Source organism: Andrographis paniculata, unplaced genomic scaffold (genome assembly GCF_009805555.1).
Source record: "Andrographis paniculata isolate CXL003 unplaced genomic scaffold, ASM980555v1 Contig70END, whole genome shotgun sequence".
Lineage (NCBI taxonomy): Eukaryota > Viridiplantae > Streptophyta > Magnoliopsida > Lamiales > Acanthaceae > Andrographis > Andrographis paniculata.
The window spans coordinates 1,960,546-1,980,549 of NW_026137607.1; the positions used below are offsets into that span (position 1 = coordinate 1,960,546).

Below are 20,004 nucleotides of genomic sequence, written 5' to 3' on the forward strand. Positions count from 1 at the left end.
TATTTGAGATTCCTTAACCGACGCATCCCAATTTTCTTCACCAGTTTTTCAAATGTTGTCGTCGGCAATGCCTTGGTTAATATGTCCGCTAAAATATTATCAGATCGGATTTGCTGCACATCAATTTCACCATTTTGCTGAAGATCATGAGTAAAAAAGAATTTTGGTGAAATATGTTTCGTTCTATCTCCTTTAATGTAACCCCCTTTCAATTGGGCTATACAAGCCGTATTATCTTCATACAATGTAGTTGGGGGAATTTTATCGTCAGGTATTAACCCGCAATTTTTCAGAATATGTTGAGTCATTGACCTCAACCAAACACATTCTCGACTAGCTTCATGTATTGCCAATATTTCAGCATGATTTGAAGAAGTGGCAGTTAAAGTTTGTTTCATTGATCTCCAAGAGATCACAGTTTCGCCACAAGTAAATATATAGCCAGTTTGTGACTTGGCTTTATGAGGATCCGATAAATATCCTGCATTGGCAAATCCAATTAATTCATGTCGAGAATTTTTCGAGTAAGATAACCCGAGATCAATTGTTCCTTGAAGATAGCAAAAACTGTGCTTAATCCCGTTCCAATGTCGTCGAGTAGGCGATGAACTGAATCTTGTCAATAAATTTACAACAAATGATATATCAGGTCGGGTGCTGTTAGCAAGATACATCAATGCGCCTATAGCACTCATATATGGCACTTCTGGGCCAAGTGTTTCTTCATTTTCCTCTTTTGGTCTAAATGGATCCTTTGCTGGATCGAGTGCTCTGACGATCATTGGGGTATTTAGCGGATGTGATTTATCCATCAGGAACTGTTTTAGTACCCTTTTGGTATAATTTTATTGGTGGATAAAGATTCCACTTTCCAAATGCTCAATTTGCATACCAAGGCAAAACTTAGTTTTTCCAAAATCTTTGATCTCAAACTCCTTTTTTCAGATATTCAACAGGTTTCTGGATTTCATCAGGAGTTTCAATTAAATTGAGATCATCGACATATACAACGATGATTACAAATTCAAACCCATTTTTCTTTATAAAAACACATGGACAGATAGGGTCATTTATATAAACTTCTTTGGTTAAGCTTTCGCTGAGACGATTGTACCACATTCGGCCTAATTTCTTGAGCCCATACAAAGATTTTTGCAATTTAATGGAATATGATTCTTTTGGCTTTGATTTAAATGATTCAAGTAAGTTGATCCCTTCTGGGATTTTCATATAGACGTCATTGTCTAAATAGCCGTAAAGATAGGTAGTAACCACATCCATTAATCGCATATCAAGATTATTGTGTACTGCCGGACTCACTAGATACCTGAATGTTATTCCATCAATGACCGGCGAATATGTTTCTTCAAAATCAATACCCGGTCTCTGGGAAAAACCCTGGGCTATAAGTCTTACTTTATATCTTGTGATATCATTATTTTCATTTCTTTTTCTCACAAACACCCTTCTATAACCCACAGGTTTCACATTTTCCGGTGTTTCGACTATAGAGCCGAATACTTGCTGTTTTTCCAATGAGTCCAATTCAGATTTAATTGCGTCTTTCCATTTTTCCCAATCATCTCTTTGCCGACATTCATCAACTGATTTTGGTTCATAATCCTCGTCATCTTTCATTATATCGAGTGCTACAGAATATGCAAATGCATTATCAATATTTGTTTTCTTTATGTTCCAATATTTTCCACTGATGGTATAGTTAACGGAAGTTTCAATAACTTCATCATCACTTTCATCAGCATTTTTAGTATCAACCTCTTCAGGAGTTGTACTGACCTTTTCAGGTATCTGATCATTGTTGATCTCTTCACCAGTATTTACAATTTTCTTCTTTCGTGGATTCTTATCCTTGGAACCTAACGGTCTGCCACATTTTACGCGGGCAGTATGCTCTTTAGCACTCGGCACTTTCCCTTCTGGGATATTTATTTTGGCCGGTGCATTTGCTGCTGCAATATATGATTTCGTAACCTTGGCAGCATCATTAAAAGCATCAGGCAATTGATTTGCAATTTTCTGCAAATGCACAATTCTTTGAACTTCAAGTTCACTATGTTTCGTACGAGGATCAAATTCAAGTGGTATTTTCCACGAAATTTCTTTTTTCAGTTGATTACTGTCTCCCCCTAATGTCGGGAAATGTGATTCGTCAAAATGACAGTCTGCAAACCTCGCAGTGAATAAATCACCCGTTGTTGGTTCAAGATATTTTGCGATCGAGGGTGATTCATACTCGACATATATACCCAACCTTCTTTGAGGTCTCATTTTCGTGCATTGAAGTGGCGTAATTAGAACATAAACAACACACCCAAATATTCGCAGAAGAGATATATTTGGTATTTTTCAAGAAACCAATTGAGTGGGGGAATAACAGTGATAACTGATCGGCCTTATTTTCACGAGGACTGCTGCATGCAATATAGCATGCCCCAACATGATACAGGAAGTTTAGACCTCATCAATAATGGTCTAGCAATTAATTGCAATCTTTTTTTATAAGAGATTCAGTCAGGCCATTTTGCGTATATACATGGGGAACATGATGTTCCATAGTAATCCCAATTGACATGCAGTAATCATCAAATGTATGTGATGAATACTCTCCAGCATTATCTAGACGTATTTTCTTTATCGGGTGATCTGGAAATTGTGCTCGCAATTTAATTATTTATGCAAGTAGTCTAGCAAAAGCTAGATTGCGAGTAGATAATAGACATACGTGTGACCATCGCGTTGACGCGTCAATTAGTACCATAAAGTACTTGAAGGGTCCATATGGTGGATCTATTGGTCTACAAATATCACCCTGAATTCTTTCTAGAAAAGTTGGGGATTCAAATCCAACGTTTGTTGAAGATGGCCTGATTATTAACTTTCATTGGGAATAGACAACACAAGCAAATTCATTCGAACTCAAAATATTTTTCTTTTTCAATGAGTGGCCGTTTGAATTTTCAACAATTCGCCTCAACATTACATTGTCAGGATGCCCAAGTCGATTGTGCCAAGTTTTAAATTCGCTAATAGTCATTTGGTCTACTAGGTGATATGTTTCAATGGCACTGATTTTTTTAGTAATATAAGCCGGAAGAAAATGATGACAATTTTTCTTTCACAATTCTTTTGTCATTCACAACCTGAGTTATCAGAAGATATTTATTTTCTGCCTCATTCAATGTTTAAATGTGATACCCATTTTTTCGAATATCACTGAAACTCAGTAAATTCCTTCGAGCTTTGCTCGAGAACAATGTATTTTCAATTGCCATTTTTGTCCCTTTTGGGAGATATACAATAGCTTTTTCTGAGTCTTCAATCATTTTCGATGCACTACTGATAGTAACAATTGAAGTCTTTCCCATATTAAGATGGGAGAAATAACTTTTGTTTTTCAGAATGCTGTGAGTCGTAGTACTGTCGATAAGGCAGATGTTGTCATCGGCTCCAAAATATTTGGCATCCATATCTTTGCAAGAAGGTAAAAATAATAAAAGACATTTATTAGTAACATAATCAAAATAGCTTATATTATAGGGGGTAATACAAAAAGAGGGGCAGAAAACATCAAAATAACAAAAGAGATACAACATCATTTTATCATTTAACATCATCAGCTATGTCAAGCAGATCATCGGCATCCAGGTGCGTGATATTTTCATTCATCACATCGTCAAATGTGTCATCGTGGGCCGCGTGATTTATTTCGGCAGCACCTCTTCCCTGCCTATCTTTTGAGGGCCGATACAGTTCAGCCAAGTGACTGGCTGTGCGACAAATACGAGCCCAATGGCATTTGATTCCACACCGGGTGCCTTCCTCGTCATTGTTTCTGTTTCTTCCGGTGTTGAACCTCTGTTGAGGTCTGTACGGCCTTCTGTCATTATAACGCCGATTTGGCATATATCGGGGCCTGTTTTGATAATTATTATGACTATATGCGTTTGCCCAGCCCCGTCCGCGATTCTGATTTCGATCACGATCAATTCGCTGATTTTTTACTTGCCCACGACCACGCACCGGATTTTCCGGTTGTATTGCATTTGCCTCTGGAAATGGATTTGCACCTATCGGCCGAGATTCGTACTTTTTCAACAGCAATTCATTATTTTGTTCGGCCTGCAAAAGATAGGTGATTAGCTCAGAATATTTCTGGAAGCCTCTTTCGCGATACTGTTGCTGCAAAACCATGTTAGAGGCATGAAAAGTGGAGAAAGTTTTCTCCATCATATCAGATTCAGATACATTTTCGCCATAGTGGCGCAGCTGTGATGTTATTTTAAACATTGCAGAATTATATTATTGGACTGTTTTAAAGTCCTGAAGCCGTAGGTTTTGCCATTCGCTTCGTGCCCTTGGCAACAATGTCAGCTTCAAATGATCATATCTTTCTTTTAATCCCTCCCACAATTCGAGTGGGGATTCCAGCGTGACATACTGCATTTTCAGTGCTTCATCGATGTGATGGCACAAAAAGATCATGGACTTTGCACGATCTTGGCTCGGGGAGTTTTTATCCCGGGCAATGGTATTTTCCAAGCCCATTGATACCAGATGCATTTTAACATCGCGAGCCCATGCCATAGAATTTTGGCCAGAAACGAGGAGAGGGAGAAATTCCTGTTTTGGCAAGGTTAGTCATAATAAACAGAAAAAATATGAAATATTACCTTGCGGAAATAAAGTATATAGTCGTGTTGATAACGTGTTGTAATATTATTATAAGATTAGCCAATAAAAATATTAATTATTTCTACTGCTAACCACTATTTTAATATATTGTATATAATATATATATACTAGATAAGTAAATATATATATATAGATGTGTGTGCGTGAGTGTGTATATTATAATATATAATATATATGTATAGTATATATATATATACAAAGGTATATATATAATAACGAGAGAGAGAAATAACGAGAGAGAGAGAGGGAAAGAGACGAGTGAATGAAATGTAATTATTGCAATTGATTTAGGTTGCATCAAACACATGTATTTATAGGTGAAAAAAAACCTCACACAGAAGAAAAAAACATACATGGTTACAACGTAGCACCTTCGTAGGTGTTACGTGCACAACAGTTTATAATATATTGTGTCTAGGGATTAGTGTGATTTGTTATGGTAAACTATAGGAGTTCATTAAGACCATCCGCAATAGAGATACCTACTTTTGGATATCTTCACTATTTTTTATTATCCACATTACTTTCTCTCTTTGTCACGTCAACGGAGATACTCTTTTCTATTTTATATTCGCAACAAAGATATTTATCCTAATTTTTTAATAAATTTTTATTTTCATATTATATATATATTATTTTGTAATTATAGTTTTAATTAATTATGTATGTATAACTAATTATAAACTAAATATATTTATTGTTTAATACTCCCTCCGTCCACAAACTAATGTCCTACTTTCTTATTTGGGACCTCTAACAATTATTGTCTTATTTCCTTTTTTAAACACAAATTTTATATTTTTACCCTCAATTCATTTATTACTTTTAATCTCTACCATACAATTAAAGTCAAATTTGTCAATTCATAACAAAAAGACAATCACCTAAAAAAACGTGCAAATATACTTTAGGACAATAGAAATTTGACGGAGGGAATATAATTTTATATTATTCAATTGCTTTAAAATTTATAATTATATTTTATTTAATAAATTAAATTAAATTTATTAATATTAATTTGTTCAATAGAATTATATAATATTTGTACTTATATATTTAAAAATATAAATTAATAAAATATATTCAATATTGTTATCATTTTGTAGAATACAAAATATTATGAATTATAAAAAATTACAAAATTTAAATATAACAATAAATTCAATATAAATTACAAAAAAAACATATATAATATATATCATATATATATACATATATATACATAAGTGTCAATGTGTCCCAATTAAATTGAGACACATGACAATTGGATAACATCTCTCAGCATCTCTGCGGAGATACTAGGAGGCAAAATATCTCTCAAGTTTTATTTTTAATTTTTAAAAATAGTGATGTGGTGCATCTCTTAAGAGGAGATGTGCCCGATGCGGATGGTCTAATGTAGTTGTTGGAAATTGGGTCACCATATTGAAAAAGGTTCTAACGCTTCCAAATCTAATTCACAATAGAATTATAAAATTTTTCGAGGCAAATACAATTTTACAATATAGTTGGCGTGTGGGTATAGCTTTAGTGTATTAAATAGCACTAACCTATGACTGAATAAGTGCAACGACATAAATAAACAATACAAGATTTGTTGACCCAGTTCGGTATAAATACCTACATTTTGGGGATTTCAATCCAAGAGTATTTTTACTAAACCTATCACTATGTTCACACACTCAAGACACCCATCAAACACCCCAACTTATCATCTAAATAAACTCCATTTGTTTGACAAACACAGGTGGACTGATTGTTACTCAATTGAAACAACACCAGTGGATGAATTGTCTAGCTCAAAGTAAGATAGCTTACAAGTTGATCATCATCTTCAGATGTAACTCATTCTCCTCCTTGATAGATAGCTTCACAAGGCCATGGAAGTACTCCCATTTTCTTCAAATTTTGGAATATCAGATGGTGGAAAATTGAAAGAGAAACTCAATTTGATTCTCACCCTAACATAAAATATAAAAACAGATTCGATAGACTCAAATCTAAATAATCGAATATATGAAAAAGACCAAATCTAAATATAAAATTGAATATCTAAAATATCTCACTATCCATCCTTAAATTAAAGTGGTGTAACATAAACCAACTTGAGTTTGCAAAAAGACATTGAAGATGACGTAGCCATAATTGTTCATTATGGCAGAAACAGAAGTAGAGTCCTCAACTAAATTAGAATTGAAAACACAAAACTCTTATCAGAGCCGGAAAACATAAACTGGAAAATGCCGGAACTCTCACTAGAGCCGGAAAATACAGAACTTAAGAACACAAAACTGGAAAACACATAACTCTCACCAGAGCCGAAAAATACGGAACTGGAAAATGACAAGACTCTTACCAGAGTCAAAAACTCTCTCCGAATATGAAACTCTCTCTGAAGTCTAGAAAACTCAGAATTCTCACCGGAGCCGGGAAGACGATGGTACTCTCAATACAATCAGAAAAATTGCTTTGTATTGAACCATGATAAACGATCAAAAACCAAACTTGGACACAAAATTGAAAAAAAAAAAAAATATTTGATGTAGGATCAATTGTAGACGAATCACAAACTTGGAAGAGCTCTGTTGATGCCATAAAATCATAAACAATAATTTCAAAATTGAAGACCTCCGGGTACATGTACCCAAAGAAACGTGAGTGGGCATATTATATCTAATTTAGAAGAAAAATAGATTCTGATACGATGTGAAAATATTTTTAAAAGATTGAAAATTGTATTATGTGATCATCAAAATAAAGGGTTATATATAGACAATATAAAACAAATTCGATAAAATCAAATCTAAATTTAAATCTACTAAATCTAAAAATAAATATCTAAAATATGAAAAAATTTAATGCAATTCATATAAATTTCCGTGTTTGATTGTGTTGAAAAAAAAAATGCACAAAACATAGTATAATAAAAATTTATCAAAAAACACTAATCTAATAAACAATAAAAAGTAGGGTAAACTGTTTTTTTTAGTCCCGTAACTGGACCCCTTATCATTTTAGTCTCGTAAGTAGAGCCTGTCGCAAATTAGTCCCATAAGTGAAAAATTTTCGTTGTTTTAGTCCTCCGACGCCGGAGATGCCCGCGTGGCTCGCTGGAGGTGACGTGTCCGCCAGGTGACATGTGGATTTTTTTTATTTATTTTTTATTTTTTTAATTTTCTTTTAAAACTTATTTTTAATTTATTTTAAATTTTATTTGTTTTTTTTATTTTTTTTATTTGATCCAATTAAAAAAATTAATAAAAATTTAAAAAAATAAATAAATCCACGTGTCCGCCAGGTGTCGCTGACCTAGCGGGACACCTGGCGGACACATCACCTCCGGCGAGCCACGCGGGCGTCTCCGGCGCCGAAGGACTAAAACAGCGAAAATTTTTCACTTATGGGACTAGTTTGCGACAGGCTCCACTTACGAGACTAAAATGATAAAATGGTCCAATTACGGGTCTAAAATGATAAAATGGTCCAGTTACGGGACAAAAAAATCAATTTACCGTAAAAAGTATAGTAAAAAAAATCATAAGTATATTGCATTGTAGGGGTTATTGTGTAGGTATGGTGTGTCTGATTTGTATTTTGGATAGAAGGAATTTATTTATTTATTTATTTTTTATGTTAAATACATAGAATTATTGTATTGATAACATAAAAATAATGAATATGTAATATATTAAATTATTTTAATAAAATATATTGAATGTTTTTTTTGCAAAAGAAACAAACCATTAGGATTTGGACAATTTTTATCTATTAATTACTGTTATTGTTATTATTATTATTAGAAATAAAATTAAAAAATTTAATTTTAAAAATATTTATTATTTTATTAATATTATTATTATTATTACTATTACTACTACTCGCATTATTATTATTCTTATTATTAGTATTATTTTTTCAAAAGCATTTTCAAAATACTTCTTAAAAAAACTATTTTAAGCTAAAAAGATGTATATGTCCAAAAGTAAATCCAAATCGTTATAAAACAAAAAGATAAAGTGAAAAGCAAAATATATACATACATATATATATATACTCTTTATGTCTCACTGAAAAAGTGACATGTATATTTTATACGTAGAATTTTTATTAATATTATATTGAATTATAATAAAAAATACAAAAATACTTGTATTAATATTATATGATATAAAAGTAACGGTATTTGTGTAATATATTGTAAGTTGAAAAGGTACTTATATGTTAGGTAGATAGTAGGATTATTAAATTAATAAATAATAACCTTGTTTTAGCACTGACAAAAATAAAAAAAATAACTATATTTCAATGAGACGTAGAAAGTATATTATATATTTATGTATATTTATATAATTTTGAAAATCTTAGGGTGCGTTTCTTTTGATTAATTTGGAAAAAAATTAGTTTGAATTTGGTATGAAAATAATATTTAATGGGATGTTTTGTGAGAAAAAAAAAATTATTCGAAAAATGCAGAGTTCAAATAATAAAATTTAGGGAAAATGGAGGAAAGAAACCTTCCCATAGCAAACATGATCTTATTATTTGATTGCTATCAGATCTACTGCACCAAAAGAAACTCTACTCTCACTGCACATATTTCCTTATTCCAACCGGATGATATTTAGCCATCTGCAATTCAGTCCAATTAATGGCGCGGCATACAAAGATTTGGTGTCGATTCGCCAAAATTTGGCATTGTTACAGTGGATCGTCAATTTTTTTTGTTGCTATTTTTTTTTTCTTTGTTTGTGTATATTGATTCTTCTATTTATTTTTTTTAATTTTTTTAAAGATAATGTTAATTGTAAATATAAAAAGTAGTTTATAATAATATATAAAATAGTTTATAGAATTTTTTTTTATTGAAATTTCAAATTTTACACTTTAGATTTTAAAGAAAACATGAAAATAATAAAAATGATTGGAAATTTAAAATGAAATTTAGATATTTCTTTTTAGTATTATTTTAGACATGACGAAATAAAAATAATTTTTATATAATATACAAAAAAATAAATAAATTATTATTTAATTAAAGAAGCGGACTTATATAAATTATAGTAGAAATTATAGTTCGTTTAATTGTAGTTTGAAATTGATTTAAATGATAATGTTAATTTTATATTTGACTTAAATAATACTTTGATATAATATTTAATCAAAATAAATATATATTTTTTTTTATTGAAAATCGTAAGAATGGAATGTTGGACTAATTAATTTGTTTGCAGATTCGAGATGTCACGAAGTTCAAAACAACAAATCTGATAATGAAATCGAATATTAGATTTCAACAAAATTCGATTCTCGCGTAGTACGCGATTTTCTTGAAGCGAATTCGGTCTGCCACCGATCGCCTCTTAAAATAAAACGAATTAACACGAAATAGCATATTCCGCAAACCGAAATTAATAGGAAACATAAAGATTATGGAAGAAAAAAAATTTTCAGAGAAGGGCATTTTTTGTAGCAGAGCTTGATTTTTGAAAAAAAAAAATATATATATTTGATTAGATATTTTTAAAATTAAAATTATTGGGTGTTTGTAAAGTGCCATTGGATTTGTATCCCATTATATTCCTATCCAATTAATTATACAATGGGACTATATCACTTATTAACTTATTAAGTCGGAGAGGTTTGTCTCCTCCTCCAATCTGGGACAATTATTTCTTTATTTTCTACCAACGCCAACGTGGAATAGTGCATATTTGTATTTCAAATCATCAACAAACAAAAATAAATACCCCCTTCGTCCCATAACAAAGTATCTATTTTTTTATTTTAGTCTGTTCCATAATAAAATATCTATTTTTTTTTTAGTAACTGTACTATCTGCCTAACATTACAAATACCCTTACAACTTACAATATATTATACAAATGTCATTACCTTTATATCACACATACTAATAAGATTATTTTAGTCATTTATACTTTATTCCTATTATATCGTGCAAAAAGTAAATGGATACTTACTTCTGGGACGGAGGGAGTACTACTTTCGTCCCATTAGAAGAGTACTATGAGTATTTTTCATGTTGATATTTGAATATTAATTATTATATCAATATGTAGTCCAAATCAAAATAAAATGACAAAAATACATCTATTAGTCTCTTATAATACAAATACAATGATATTTGTGGAGTAAAGAAGTATTACCACATAATTCATACATTTTTTTATTAGTTCAAATCACTTACTTGTGAACTACACATTTGTCAATAAAGTAATCCGAATTCATTCAAATCACGAGAATGGATGTACAAGTCCTTCTAAAAAAAAATAAATGTAAAAGGAATCTGTAGAAAAAAAAAAAATAATAAAAATCAGAAAATCTCATTATAAAAATTTCAGGTAAATTTGAAAAAATTTTGGAGGTAAAAATTTTGCAAAAAGATATTATATGTGAAATTAATTTTGGGTCATATTTAATGCAACATTGTACGAGGAGTTGCATGCCAAGCAAATCCTGTGGCTCAGAACATTACATTTCCAACTGCCTATATAAATGTAAGATTTGATTAATATATGCATATCATATCATCTCTACCTGCATCTTAGTGTGATTAGAAATATAATGAAGCCACAGTCTATCTTTGGAAATATATTTTCCATTTTAGTCTTGATAAAAATCTTGTCTACTTTCTTTGCACTCCAAGTTTCATGTCAAGTCCTAACATGTCCTATAGACTCTATATATCAGCTTGGAGATTCCATTTCCGACACCGGGAATCTTGTCCGAATAGCCACGACTGCCCCAGCTACACGCCCGCCGTATGGTGAAACTTTTCCCGGCCGCCCCACCGGTCGTTGGAGTGATGGTCGACTTATAATTGACTACATAGGTTTGTTCTATAGTTTCATGTTATAACTTAATTTGTGTGAATGTAATTGGACGATGCTCGATTTTCATAGACCGTGTTATTGTTCTACAAATATGTTATTTATGGTGAAATAATGTTGTTTGATTGTTTGTAGGTCGGGTTCTTGATCTTTCGATGGAATAATTATATGAGATGCTATTTTCTCTCTGTATGTTCAATCTACTACGGATCTGGATCTGAAGTTTTGTTTGAGTTTTTATTATTTACCATCGGAATTTTTTATAAGAAAAAAAATACTTCTTCCGTTGGAAAATTTTATATGGTATTATGTAGGGTAGGGACACTAATAAATAATTGTATTTTAATGTTAAAGTAGGATAAATCAAAAGTAAAATGAAGATATTATGAAAAATTATTAGAGTTGATAAGAAATAATAGTTGGGTAACAAGAAAAGATGTCGATAAATTATTATTATTTGTTGTAACATGAGTAAAAAAATTATGGGCATAAAGTGTTTTATAGTAATTATATTATTTATAAATTTAGGGGGCAACAAAAAAAATTGATATAATTTTTTACAGATAAGTAATATTATTTGTTTTCACAAAACATCACATTTAGCTGCTATTCAAATTAAAAACACACAAAAAAAAAAGAAAAAAAAAAACAAAACTCCGAAAGAACACATTTATCTCTTCTCAAATATCAGTCATTATTTTTATCGTGAACACTTTATTTTGTAATTTCATATAGTAAATTAGACAATTACATTATCCTTCTCTACGGTTTACAATAATAATAATAATCAGGGGCGGACCGAGGTGGGGGTAAGGGTGGGCTACAGCCCCTCCTCCCCACCCCGACCCCCTGTTTCTATAGTTTACTTATTTATATTTATGTATTTTTTTTATTATTTAAATATGTGTAATATAGAAAAAATGAATAAATAAAAAAATACTAAAAAATTGTATAATTTGTCTCAATAAAACAAATACAAAAAATTATTTATAATATATAACTAGTATTATTGTTGTAGTTAGTTATTTATATTTATTTTTTTCAAAATATAATAATCAGAATAATAATTTTTTCGAACAACAAATAAATATTTATAAATAGAATATATTATTTCATAAATTTCAAAATTAGCACTCCTTAAAAAATAATCCTAGTTCCGGCACTGATAATAATAATAATAATAATATACAATAATAATAATAATAATAATAATAATATAAAATAATTTTTTTTCAGTATTATTTAAAAATTGTGTAAGACTTATATATTATTTGTTGAACGTTGTACAAAAAATCCTATGCCCTTAAAATATGACGGATGTTCAATCTCAATGGTAGTGATGCCATATGACCACATATTAGGTTTGTTTGTTTTTTATTTTAAACGTAAATATATATTATTCAAATATTATGATTTATAATTAAAATGCAATATTTTTTACAAAATATCATATTAAAATAATATTTAAATTAAATTTCAAATAAAACAATGTATACTCCCTTCGTTTCATTCAAAATATATCATTTGAAATTTTGTAGTATATTAATAAACAATACTACATCCGTCCCACGTACCGTGTCTGCTACACTGTAGACACGGTATCTTAGGAGATGTGTAATTAGTAGATAATTAAGAATGTATTAGTGAAAATAATTATATGATAATATAAATAATTATAAATTAAGATTAACATAACTAATTAGTTTAATTAAAATTAAAATTAAAAAGTTTAAAATGAGATTAAAGTGTAATCATTTTCTAAAAAAAAAAATGACATGGTACGTGGGACGGACAGAAACGGCAATGTAGACATGGTATATGGGACGGTGGGAGTAGTATTTTATTAATTAGTAAAATTGTGTAAGAGATTTTGACATATTTTGTCATTTGACTTTTATGTATAAAGTAATTGTAATTTAGATAAAAGTTAAAAATATTTTGATACCAGTGTATAATTAACTTTATTAAAATAAAAAAAAAATAGATACTTTAGGATAGAGAAAATATATTATTTTCAATAAAATATCTAATAAAATATTATTTAGATAAAAAATTTAAATTTTAAATCCTATCCAACTACAAAAAGAAAAACTCACACACAACTTTCTTATTTATGGCACCGGAGACTTTGTTGTGGAAGTAATGTGAAAATAGCACAAATGGAAAAACCGTGTGAGGATTGTAATTAATTTATGCACTTCCTTAATTAGTGTAATATGGTTAGATGTTCGATCATCTTCACTTCATTATTCACTGCAAAAAACTAATATATTTGTAACGGAATTCCGTCCCTAAAGTTCACGTAGCTAACGTAATTCCATTACTAATTCCGTCTCTAATGTCATTAGTAACGGAAAAAGTAGATTTAGAGACAAAAAAAACTTTTGTCACAAAATTGATTTTTTCTTGTAGTGTATTCCATCTTCAATTCATTAATTATTTATTTATTTTTCGACGCGTATCTAACTACGAATATCATATGATATCGATCGACAGCTACTGCTCTCGGCCTTCCATTGTTGAATCCTTATTTGGACAGAAGTAATGCTTCGTTTGAGAATGGTGTCAATTTTGCCGTAGCTGGAAGCACGACGCTAAGTTTTCTGTTTTATTCGCTAAGGGGAATTATTACCTTACCGCTCCCTACACTGCGTACTCAGCTACGACAATTCCGGAGCCATATTGCAACCATATGCTCAACTCCATCAGGTTTTACGACAAATTACTACATAAATGTTAAGTTCATGTTTGATTCACTTAGCAATAATTATCCGTTTTATTATAGTTCATTTTTTACGATTTTTTTTTTTTTAAAAATAAAAATATCTTATTTAATTTACAAAACAACACATCCAAATTAGCTACCATTGGTTTAACCGATGTGTCTAGGTCTTGTTTGCTACGGATGTTCGTCTAGTATGATTTATCTTACCAGCTTAATTTCCAAGCTATTAGATTTAACCGAAAATTCACCTAGAGTGCACTAAGCAAAATACTAGTTATAGTTCTAACAACTTAAAAAAAAAAATAGAAAATGATATCCAAAAACAATTACACCAACTAAACTCACTTTAAACATGTGTATGGTTTGCAATGATTTCCGAAATTTCTACTATTATTATTATGTTTTAATTCCTTATATATATATTTCATAAAACATTATATCCACATTAAAATTAATAATAATAAAAAATAAAAGATACCTAAAAAAACACACATATTTTTGCTACGGTGTGCTACTTTTTTTGTTTAAATTTTGTACATGACCGCCTCCCTTCTAATTTGATTATTTAAAATGTAATCCTTCGGTGTTGAAATCAGTGTTGTATTTCATATATTTTAAGGAAAAATAATTCTTAAATAGTAAATATATAAATGTATATGTATATATATATATATATATATATGAGAGATTATCGTGCTGAATTGAAAAAATTAGCAGCACCGTGTTTTCTCCAAACAACACATATATAATGTACATATGATACATATTTTTATTTCACACAGTATATGCGGTGTGAAATAAAGACATATACTATCCGTTTATACTTATAAAATATGTTGTACAAGAATATATCATGTAATAAAATCAATTGTTGCATATGATATTTGAGAGGGTGTTTGGTAATTAGCTTTTTGAACAATTTTTAGTTTATTGAACAACTTTTAATTGTTTAATCAGTCGAAAAACTATTTTAAATGTTTAGTAAATTAGTTTTTTTAAATAACTAATTGGTTACAAAAAGCTGATTTTCAAAAAGTTGTACTTCCTCGGTTCCACTTATCATGTCCATTTTTTCATTTTCATCCGTTCCACTTATTTTGTCACTTTCCTTTTTTTTTTAAAAGAATTATACACTTTAATCTTATTTTAAAATTTTTACTTTTTAGATTTTATTTGAAATTTTAATTAGACTAATTAGTTATCTTAATCTTAATTTATAATTAATTTTATTATACAATAATATTTCCACTAATATATTCTTAATAATTTACTAATCATATTCCTCCTAAATTCTCGTGTATACAGTAAAAAAAAAAAAAAAAATCATAATAGCCGAGATAGAGGAAGTATACCCCAGTGTCTTAGAACATTGTTTTGATATTAATTTTATTTATTCTTAATTCATCCTTAATCATGGATCTTTCATTTACATATATATTAATATATAAGGGTGTGTTTGTTTGGGGGATTGGATTTTAAATCCACTATTCAATCCATTTTTTTCCCTCCAAAAACATCAAATCAAACACCTATTTTTTATTTTTTATATTATACTAAAAATCAATTTTACATTCAAAATATCACATCAACACCTATTTACATCACATCATACAACTATTCAAATTCAAAATTTTTACTATTCAAATCCCAACTCAAAATCCAAACACCCAAACAAACACACCCTTAGTTTATTTATTTTAATATATTTACTTCTACTAAATTATAAATTTATTTTATAAATTTAAAATAGTTAAAATAATTATTTTGTATATAAATTATTTTATTTGTAAAAATATTTAAATTTGATAAAATAAGTATAAAATAAAAATATTAATATTATTAATTTATTTATATATTTAACCACATAAATGTTTTTATTAAAAATGAAAATATTAAAAAATATTTATTTCAAAATTTAAGTTTAATAAAAAATAAAATTAATTAAAATTAATATAATAAAAAGTACATATACTAAGAATTTATTCTTTTATATTTTACATTATTTCAATAAAAATATATTAATGTTAATACAAAATATCTAAAAAATTACAAAAGCATAATTTTTAATAACTACTAATAAAAAATCTAAAAAAATACTAAAAAAATACTGCACACGTACAGTAAGAACACAACAAAATACTTTAAAAATAGAATATTTTCATTTTAGATATAAGCAACTAATATCAATTATTCATTTGTTTCGCAAGAAGGTTATCATTGACATTTTACGTGTTGATATTTGAATATTAATTATTATATCAATATGTAGTACAAATAATGAGAAAAAAAAATTTATTAGTCTTTTATAATACAAATACAATGATATTTGTCGATTAAATTGTTCAAATATAAGAATATTTTTAATATTAAGTACAATGACGCAAAAATCAAATGACAACCTTCGTACGAGATGGAAATAATAGTTATTTTACCAAATATTTTCGAACAAATAGTTAATATATTTAGATAGTCAAACGAGCTAATAGAATATGCTAATAACTAACCGTTAATCAAATCAGCTAACAACTTATTGCTAAATACTTTCTTAGTTTATTTAATAGCGTTTAGATGTTTGATCAAGTAAAACGCTAACTATAATATTTGATAAATAAACTTTTTGCAATAATCTATTGGACCTAAAAAATAATTTTTACAAAGCTATACCCTATGAGAGCATTTTTACTTTAATTTTATTTATCAATATCTGTCCTTAAAAAAATAATTATTTTCGTGACACACATATTGATATTTTTTTATTTATTATTTTAATATATTTGCATTTTTGATAAATTATGATTTTATTTTTTAAATTTTTAGGGCTCGCCTATATATATATATTTATAAAAATGTATTATTCTTTATAACAATATATTACAGTATGTTCACTTAGCTTTTTTTAAATGAATTGATTTTTTTTTTGTGTGATATGAAAAATTGGATTGAAAATATAAAATATAATATTTTGTGTTAAATAATCCTTTTTTGAATGGATAATATATATATTATAGTAATGTGTTTGAACATTTGTATTTTTTAATAATATTTACGAGAAATTATTCTAATAAAAAATGCTATATGAACGAACTGATTATATCAAAATTTTATTTAAATCAAAATTGAAGTAAAAAATGCAAACACAACACAAATCAAACAAACCCTAATTTAATTACATATCTACTAATATTTCAAATTTTGTAGTAAAATTAATAGGAATCTGTAAATACACAAGAGCGCCCGATGCTATTAAAATTCTATAAATTTTAATTGTAAAACTCGTGATCACTATAAAATAATATCAATTTTGTAACGAGGTTTTTTCGTTTTTAAATCCACTTTTTTATTACTAATAATATTAGAGACGAAATTATGGATGAAATTACGTTAGCTATGTAAACTTTAAGGACGGAACTTCGTTATAAATATACTTTTTTTTTTTTTTTTTGTAGTGGATATCTCAATAGAGATACGGTATGGGAAAATAAAGGGGATTAATTCTTGAAGTCATAGTAAAATTTTAAGTGGGATATGTGCAAATCGAATAGAGTTCTTGTAGTATAATTTTTATTTTTATTATTATTATTTTTCATTTGTTGCCAGAATGTCAACAAAAGCTTAACAACAGCCTCGTATTCGTTGGAGAATTCGGTTACAATGACATTGCATATGCATATGCCGAGAGGAGATCCCTCTCTTTGATCCAAAGCTACTTGCCGGAGGTTAATCGAGTCATCATTAATAGCACAAGAGTAAATTTCCCGGCCCTTGTTGAATTGTGCAATTACTTAAAAATATTGAAAAATCATGAAAAAATATCGAATAACCACGCTATAGTTTTTAACATACTAATAGTTACTAAAAATTTGGCGATCCTAATTTCTAAGTGATTTAATTTAAACTTTACCATATAATCTATGATTTAATAAAAATAAGTGGTATACTTTTGATTCTTTTTTTTTAGGATGTGATTCTTGCAGGTGTGCCTCAAGTTGTAGTTCCCTTACTTTTCCCGCTCGGATGCTTCCCGGTATTTCTAGATGTTGCTAGAAATAATTCGTCGACAACTTATGATAGTAATGGATGCGTGAAAGACTTGAACGATGCAATTGTTTCGAGAAATAATGATCTTGTAAGAGATATAAACAATCTTAGAGGGGAATTCCCTAATGCCACCATACTTTATTCTGACCTCTATAATGCTTTTCTAACAATTCTTCGCGATGCACCTGCTCTCGGTACGTACAAGTTACATTTAACATAAAAAAAAAGAAAATCGAATGTTTTGAGTTTTGCTTATTGCTAATTGATCTTTATCGGAATTTTTAGGGTTTAATACATCGACACTGTTGAAGGCCTGTTGTGGATCCGAAGGAAATTTCAATCCAATAGGTCCTGTGTATTGTGGAAATGGAAACGTACCGGTGTGCCCTAATCCAAACACCTATATAAATTGGGATGGCATACACCTAACACAAGAGGCACATCGTAATATTGCCAACATTATCATCCGGGACTTGGGCATCAATTGCACTAACTAAATCGATTATGCAAAAAGAACACCGTCGAATGTTATTAATGATGTAAGAGAGCTATGCTTACCTATATATACTCAAATAAATGGATCAGTCTGATCGTATCTAGAAGTAATGGATTATGATATTTGATATGTAGACGTGGTAGACTCGATAAATATATGAAATAAGAATATATAGTTCCGTTTAATACAAACCTTGTTCATCACATGTTCCAACATCCAACAAGAAATTTTATTAAGTTCAGTAGAAAATGAATGTTGAAATGTAAAGTAAAATGTGCCAAGATCATCTCATGAAGTTAACAAACCTATACACTACCAGAATTTGTTACGAAATTCTCGAAAAAATTGCATCGGAATTTGAAAGGGCTGCGAGACAAATTATTTTTGGCTTCGGATTTTGTCTCGAAATCTTACCCGCAGAGAAAAATCCGTTGCCATTTGCGTGACTTCAGAAATTCTGAGGTTATTTTCAGAAGCTTCGGAATTATTTTAGCTAAGTTAGCTACGTGAACTTTAGGGACGGAATTCCGTTACAAATATATTACTTTTTTGTAGTGTCAATTCGAAAATATAATAATATATTGGTTCGAAAGTTTCAAAATATTTTACAAATTTCTTTTTCTCACCCATTTTTTAAAATTTATTAAAATCTCTCTATATATAATTGAAATTTTAATATAAAAAATAATTACAAATTTTCATAATATAATAATCAATCAAATAATTACAAAATTTTATAAATTGTGCCGCAAGAGTAATTCCTTCCAATAAAGAAGATCCAAAAAAAAAATACTATTTTTCATCCATTTGTGTATCTATCCATATCTGTGTATTGGTTCTCCAAACGGATCATCCATAACTCGTGATATCATGCAGAGCCATTCCCATACCACATCATTAGACAAATGACCTTGTCCCATATCAATCTCAAATAAATCCTCTACAATCATTCCTAAAAGGATGATTTGAGGGAAGATATCGCCGATGACAATCAAAGTAGCAAACTTTTCTTCCTTACTGTAGTATGTACGCTAGATTGTTATCCATACATACAGGACATCTTAACATCCTAGCGTGCTCCATCCAGACACCATACCAAATGAAGGAAAATCACCAATAGTACATAGTAGAGCAACGTACATCCGAAAATTGTGTACTGTGTATGCATCATATATTACGTACCC

The 20,004-nt window shown here is 29.1% G+C and overlaps 1 protein-coding gene across 1 annotated transcript; it reads left to right on the forward strand.

The window, feature by feature from the left end:
• Window positions 1-11,265: 11,265 nt before the first annotated feature.
• LOC127264319 (acetylajmalan esterase-like) lies at window positions 11,266-18,949 on the forward strand. The gene is made up of 5 exons (XM_051293789.1): window positions 11,266-11,563; window positions 14,058-14,270; window positions 17,884-18,032; window positions 18,245-18,518; window positions 18,610-18,949. Exons 1-5 carry the CDS (start codon window positions 11,296-11,298, stop codon window positions 18,819-18,821), a joined length of 1,116 nt encoding a protein of 371 aa, XP_051149746.1. The 5' UTR covers window positions 11,266-11,295; the 3' UTR covers window positions 18,822-18,949.
• Window positions 18,950-20,004: the final 1,055 nt, after the last annotated feature.

Bases quoted from the DNA above. Each gene is read 5' to 3' on its own strand.
- LOC127264319 (XM_051293789.1), top strand. From the start codon at position 11,296: ATGAAGCCACAGTCTATCTTTGGAAATATATTTTCCATTTTAGTCTTG. The intron at 14,271-17,883 runs GTTTTACGACAA...ATTTGTTGCCAG, and splicing joins CATATGCTCAACTCCATCAG to AATGTCAACAAAAGCTTAAC. The intron at 18,033-18,244 runs GTAAATTTCCCG...CTTTTTTTTTAG, and splicing joins TCATCATTAATAGCACAAGA to GATGTGATTCTTGCAGGTGT.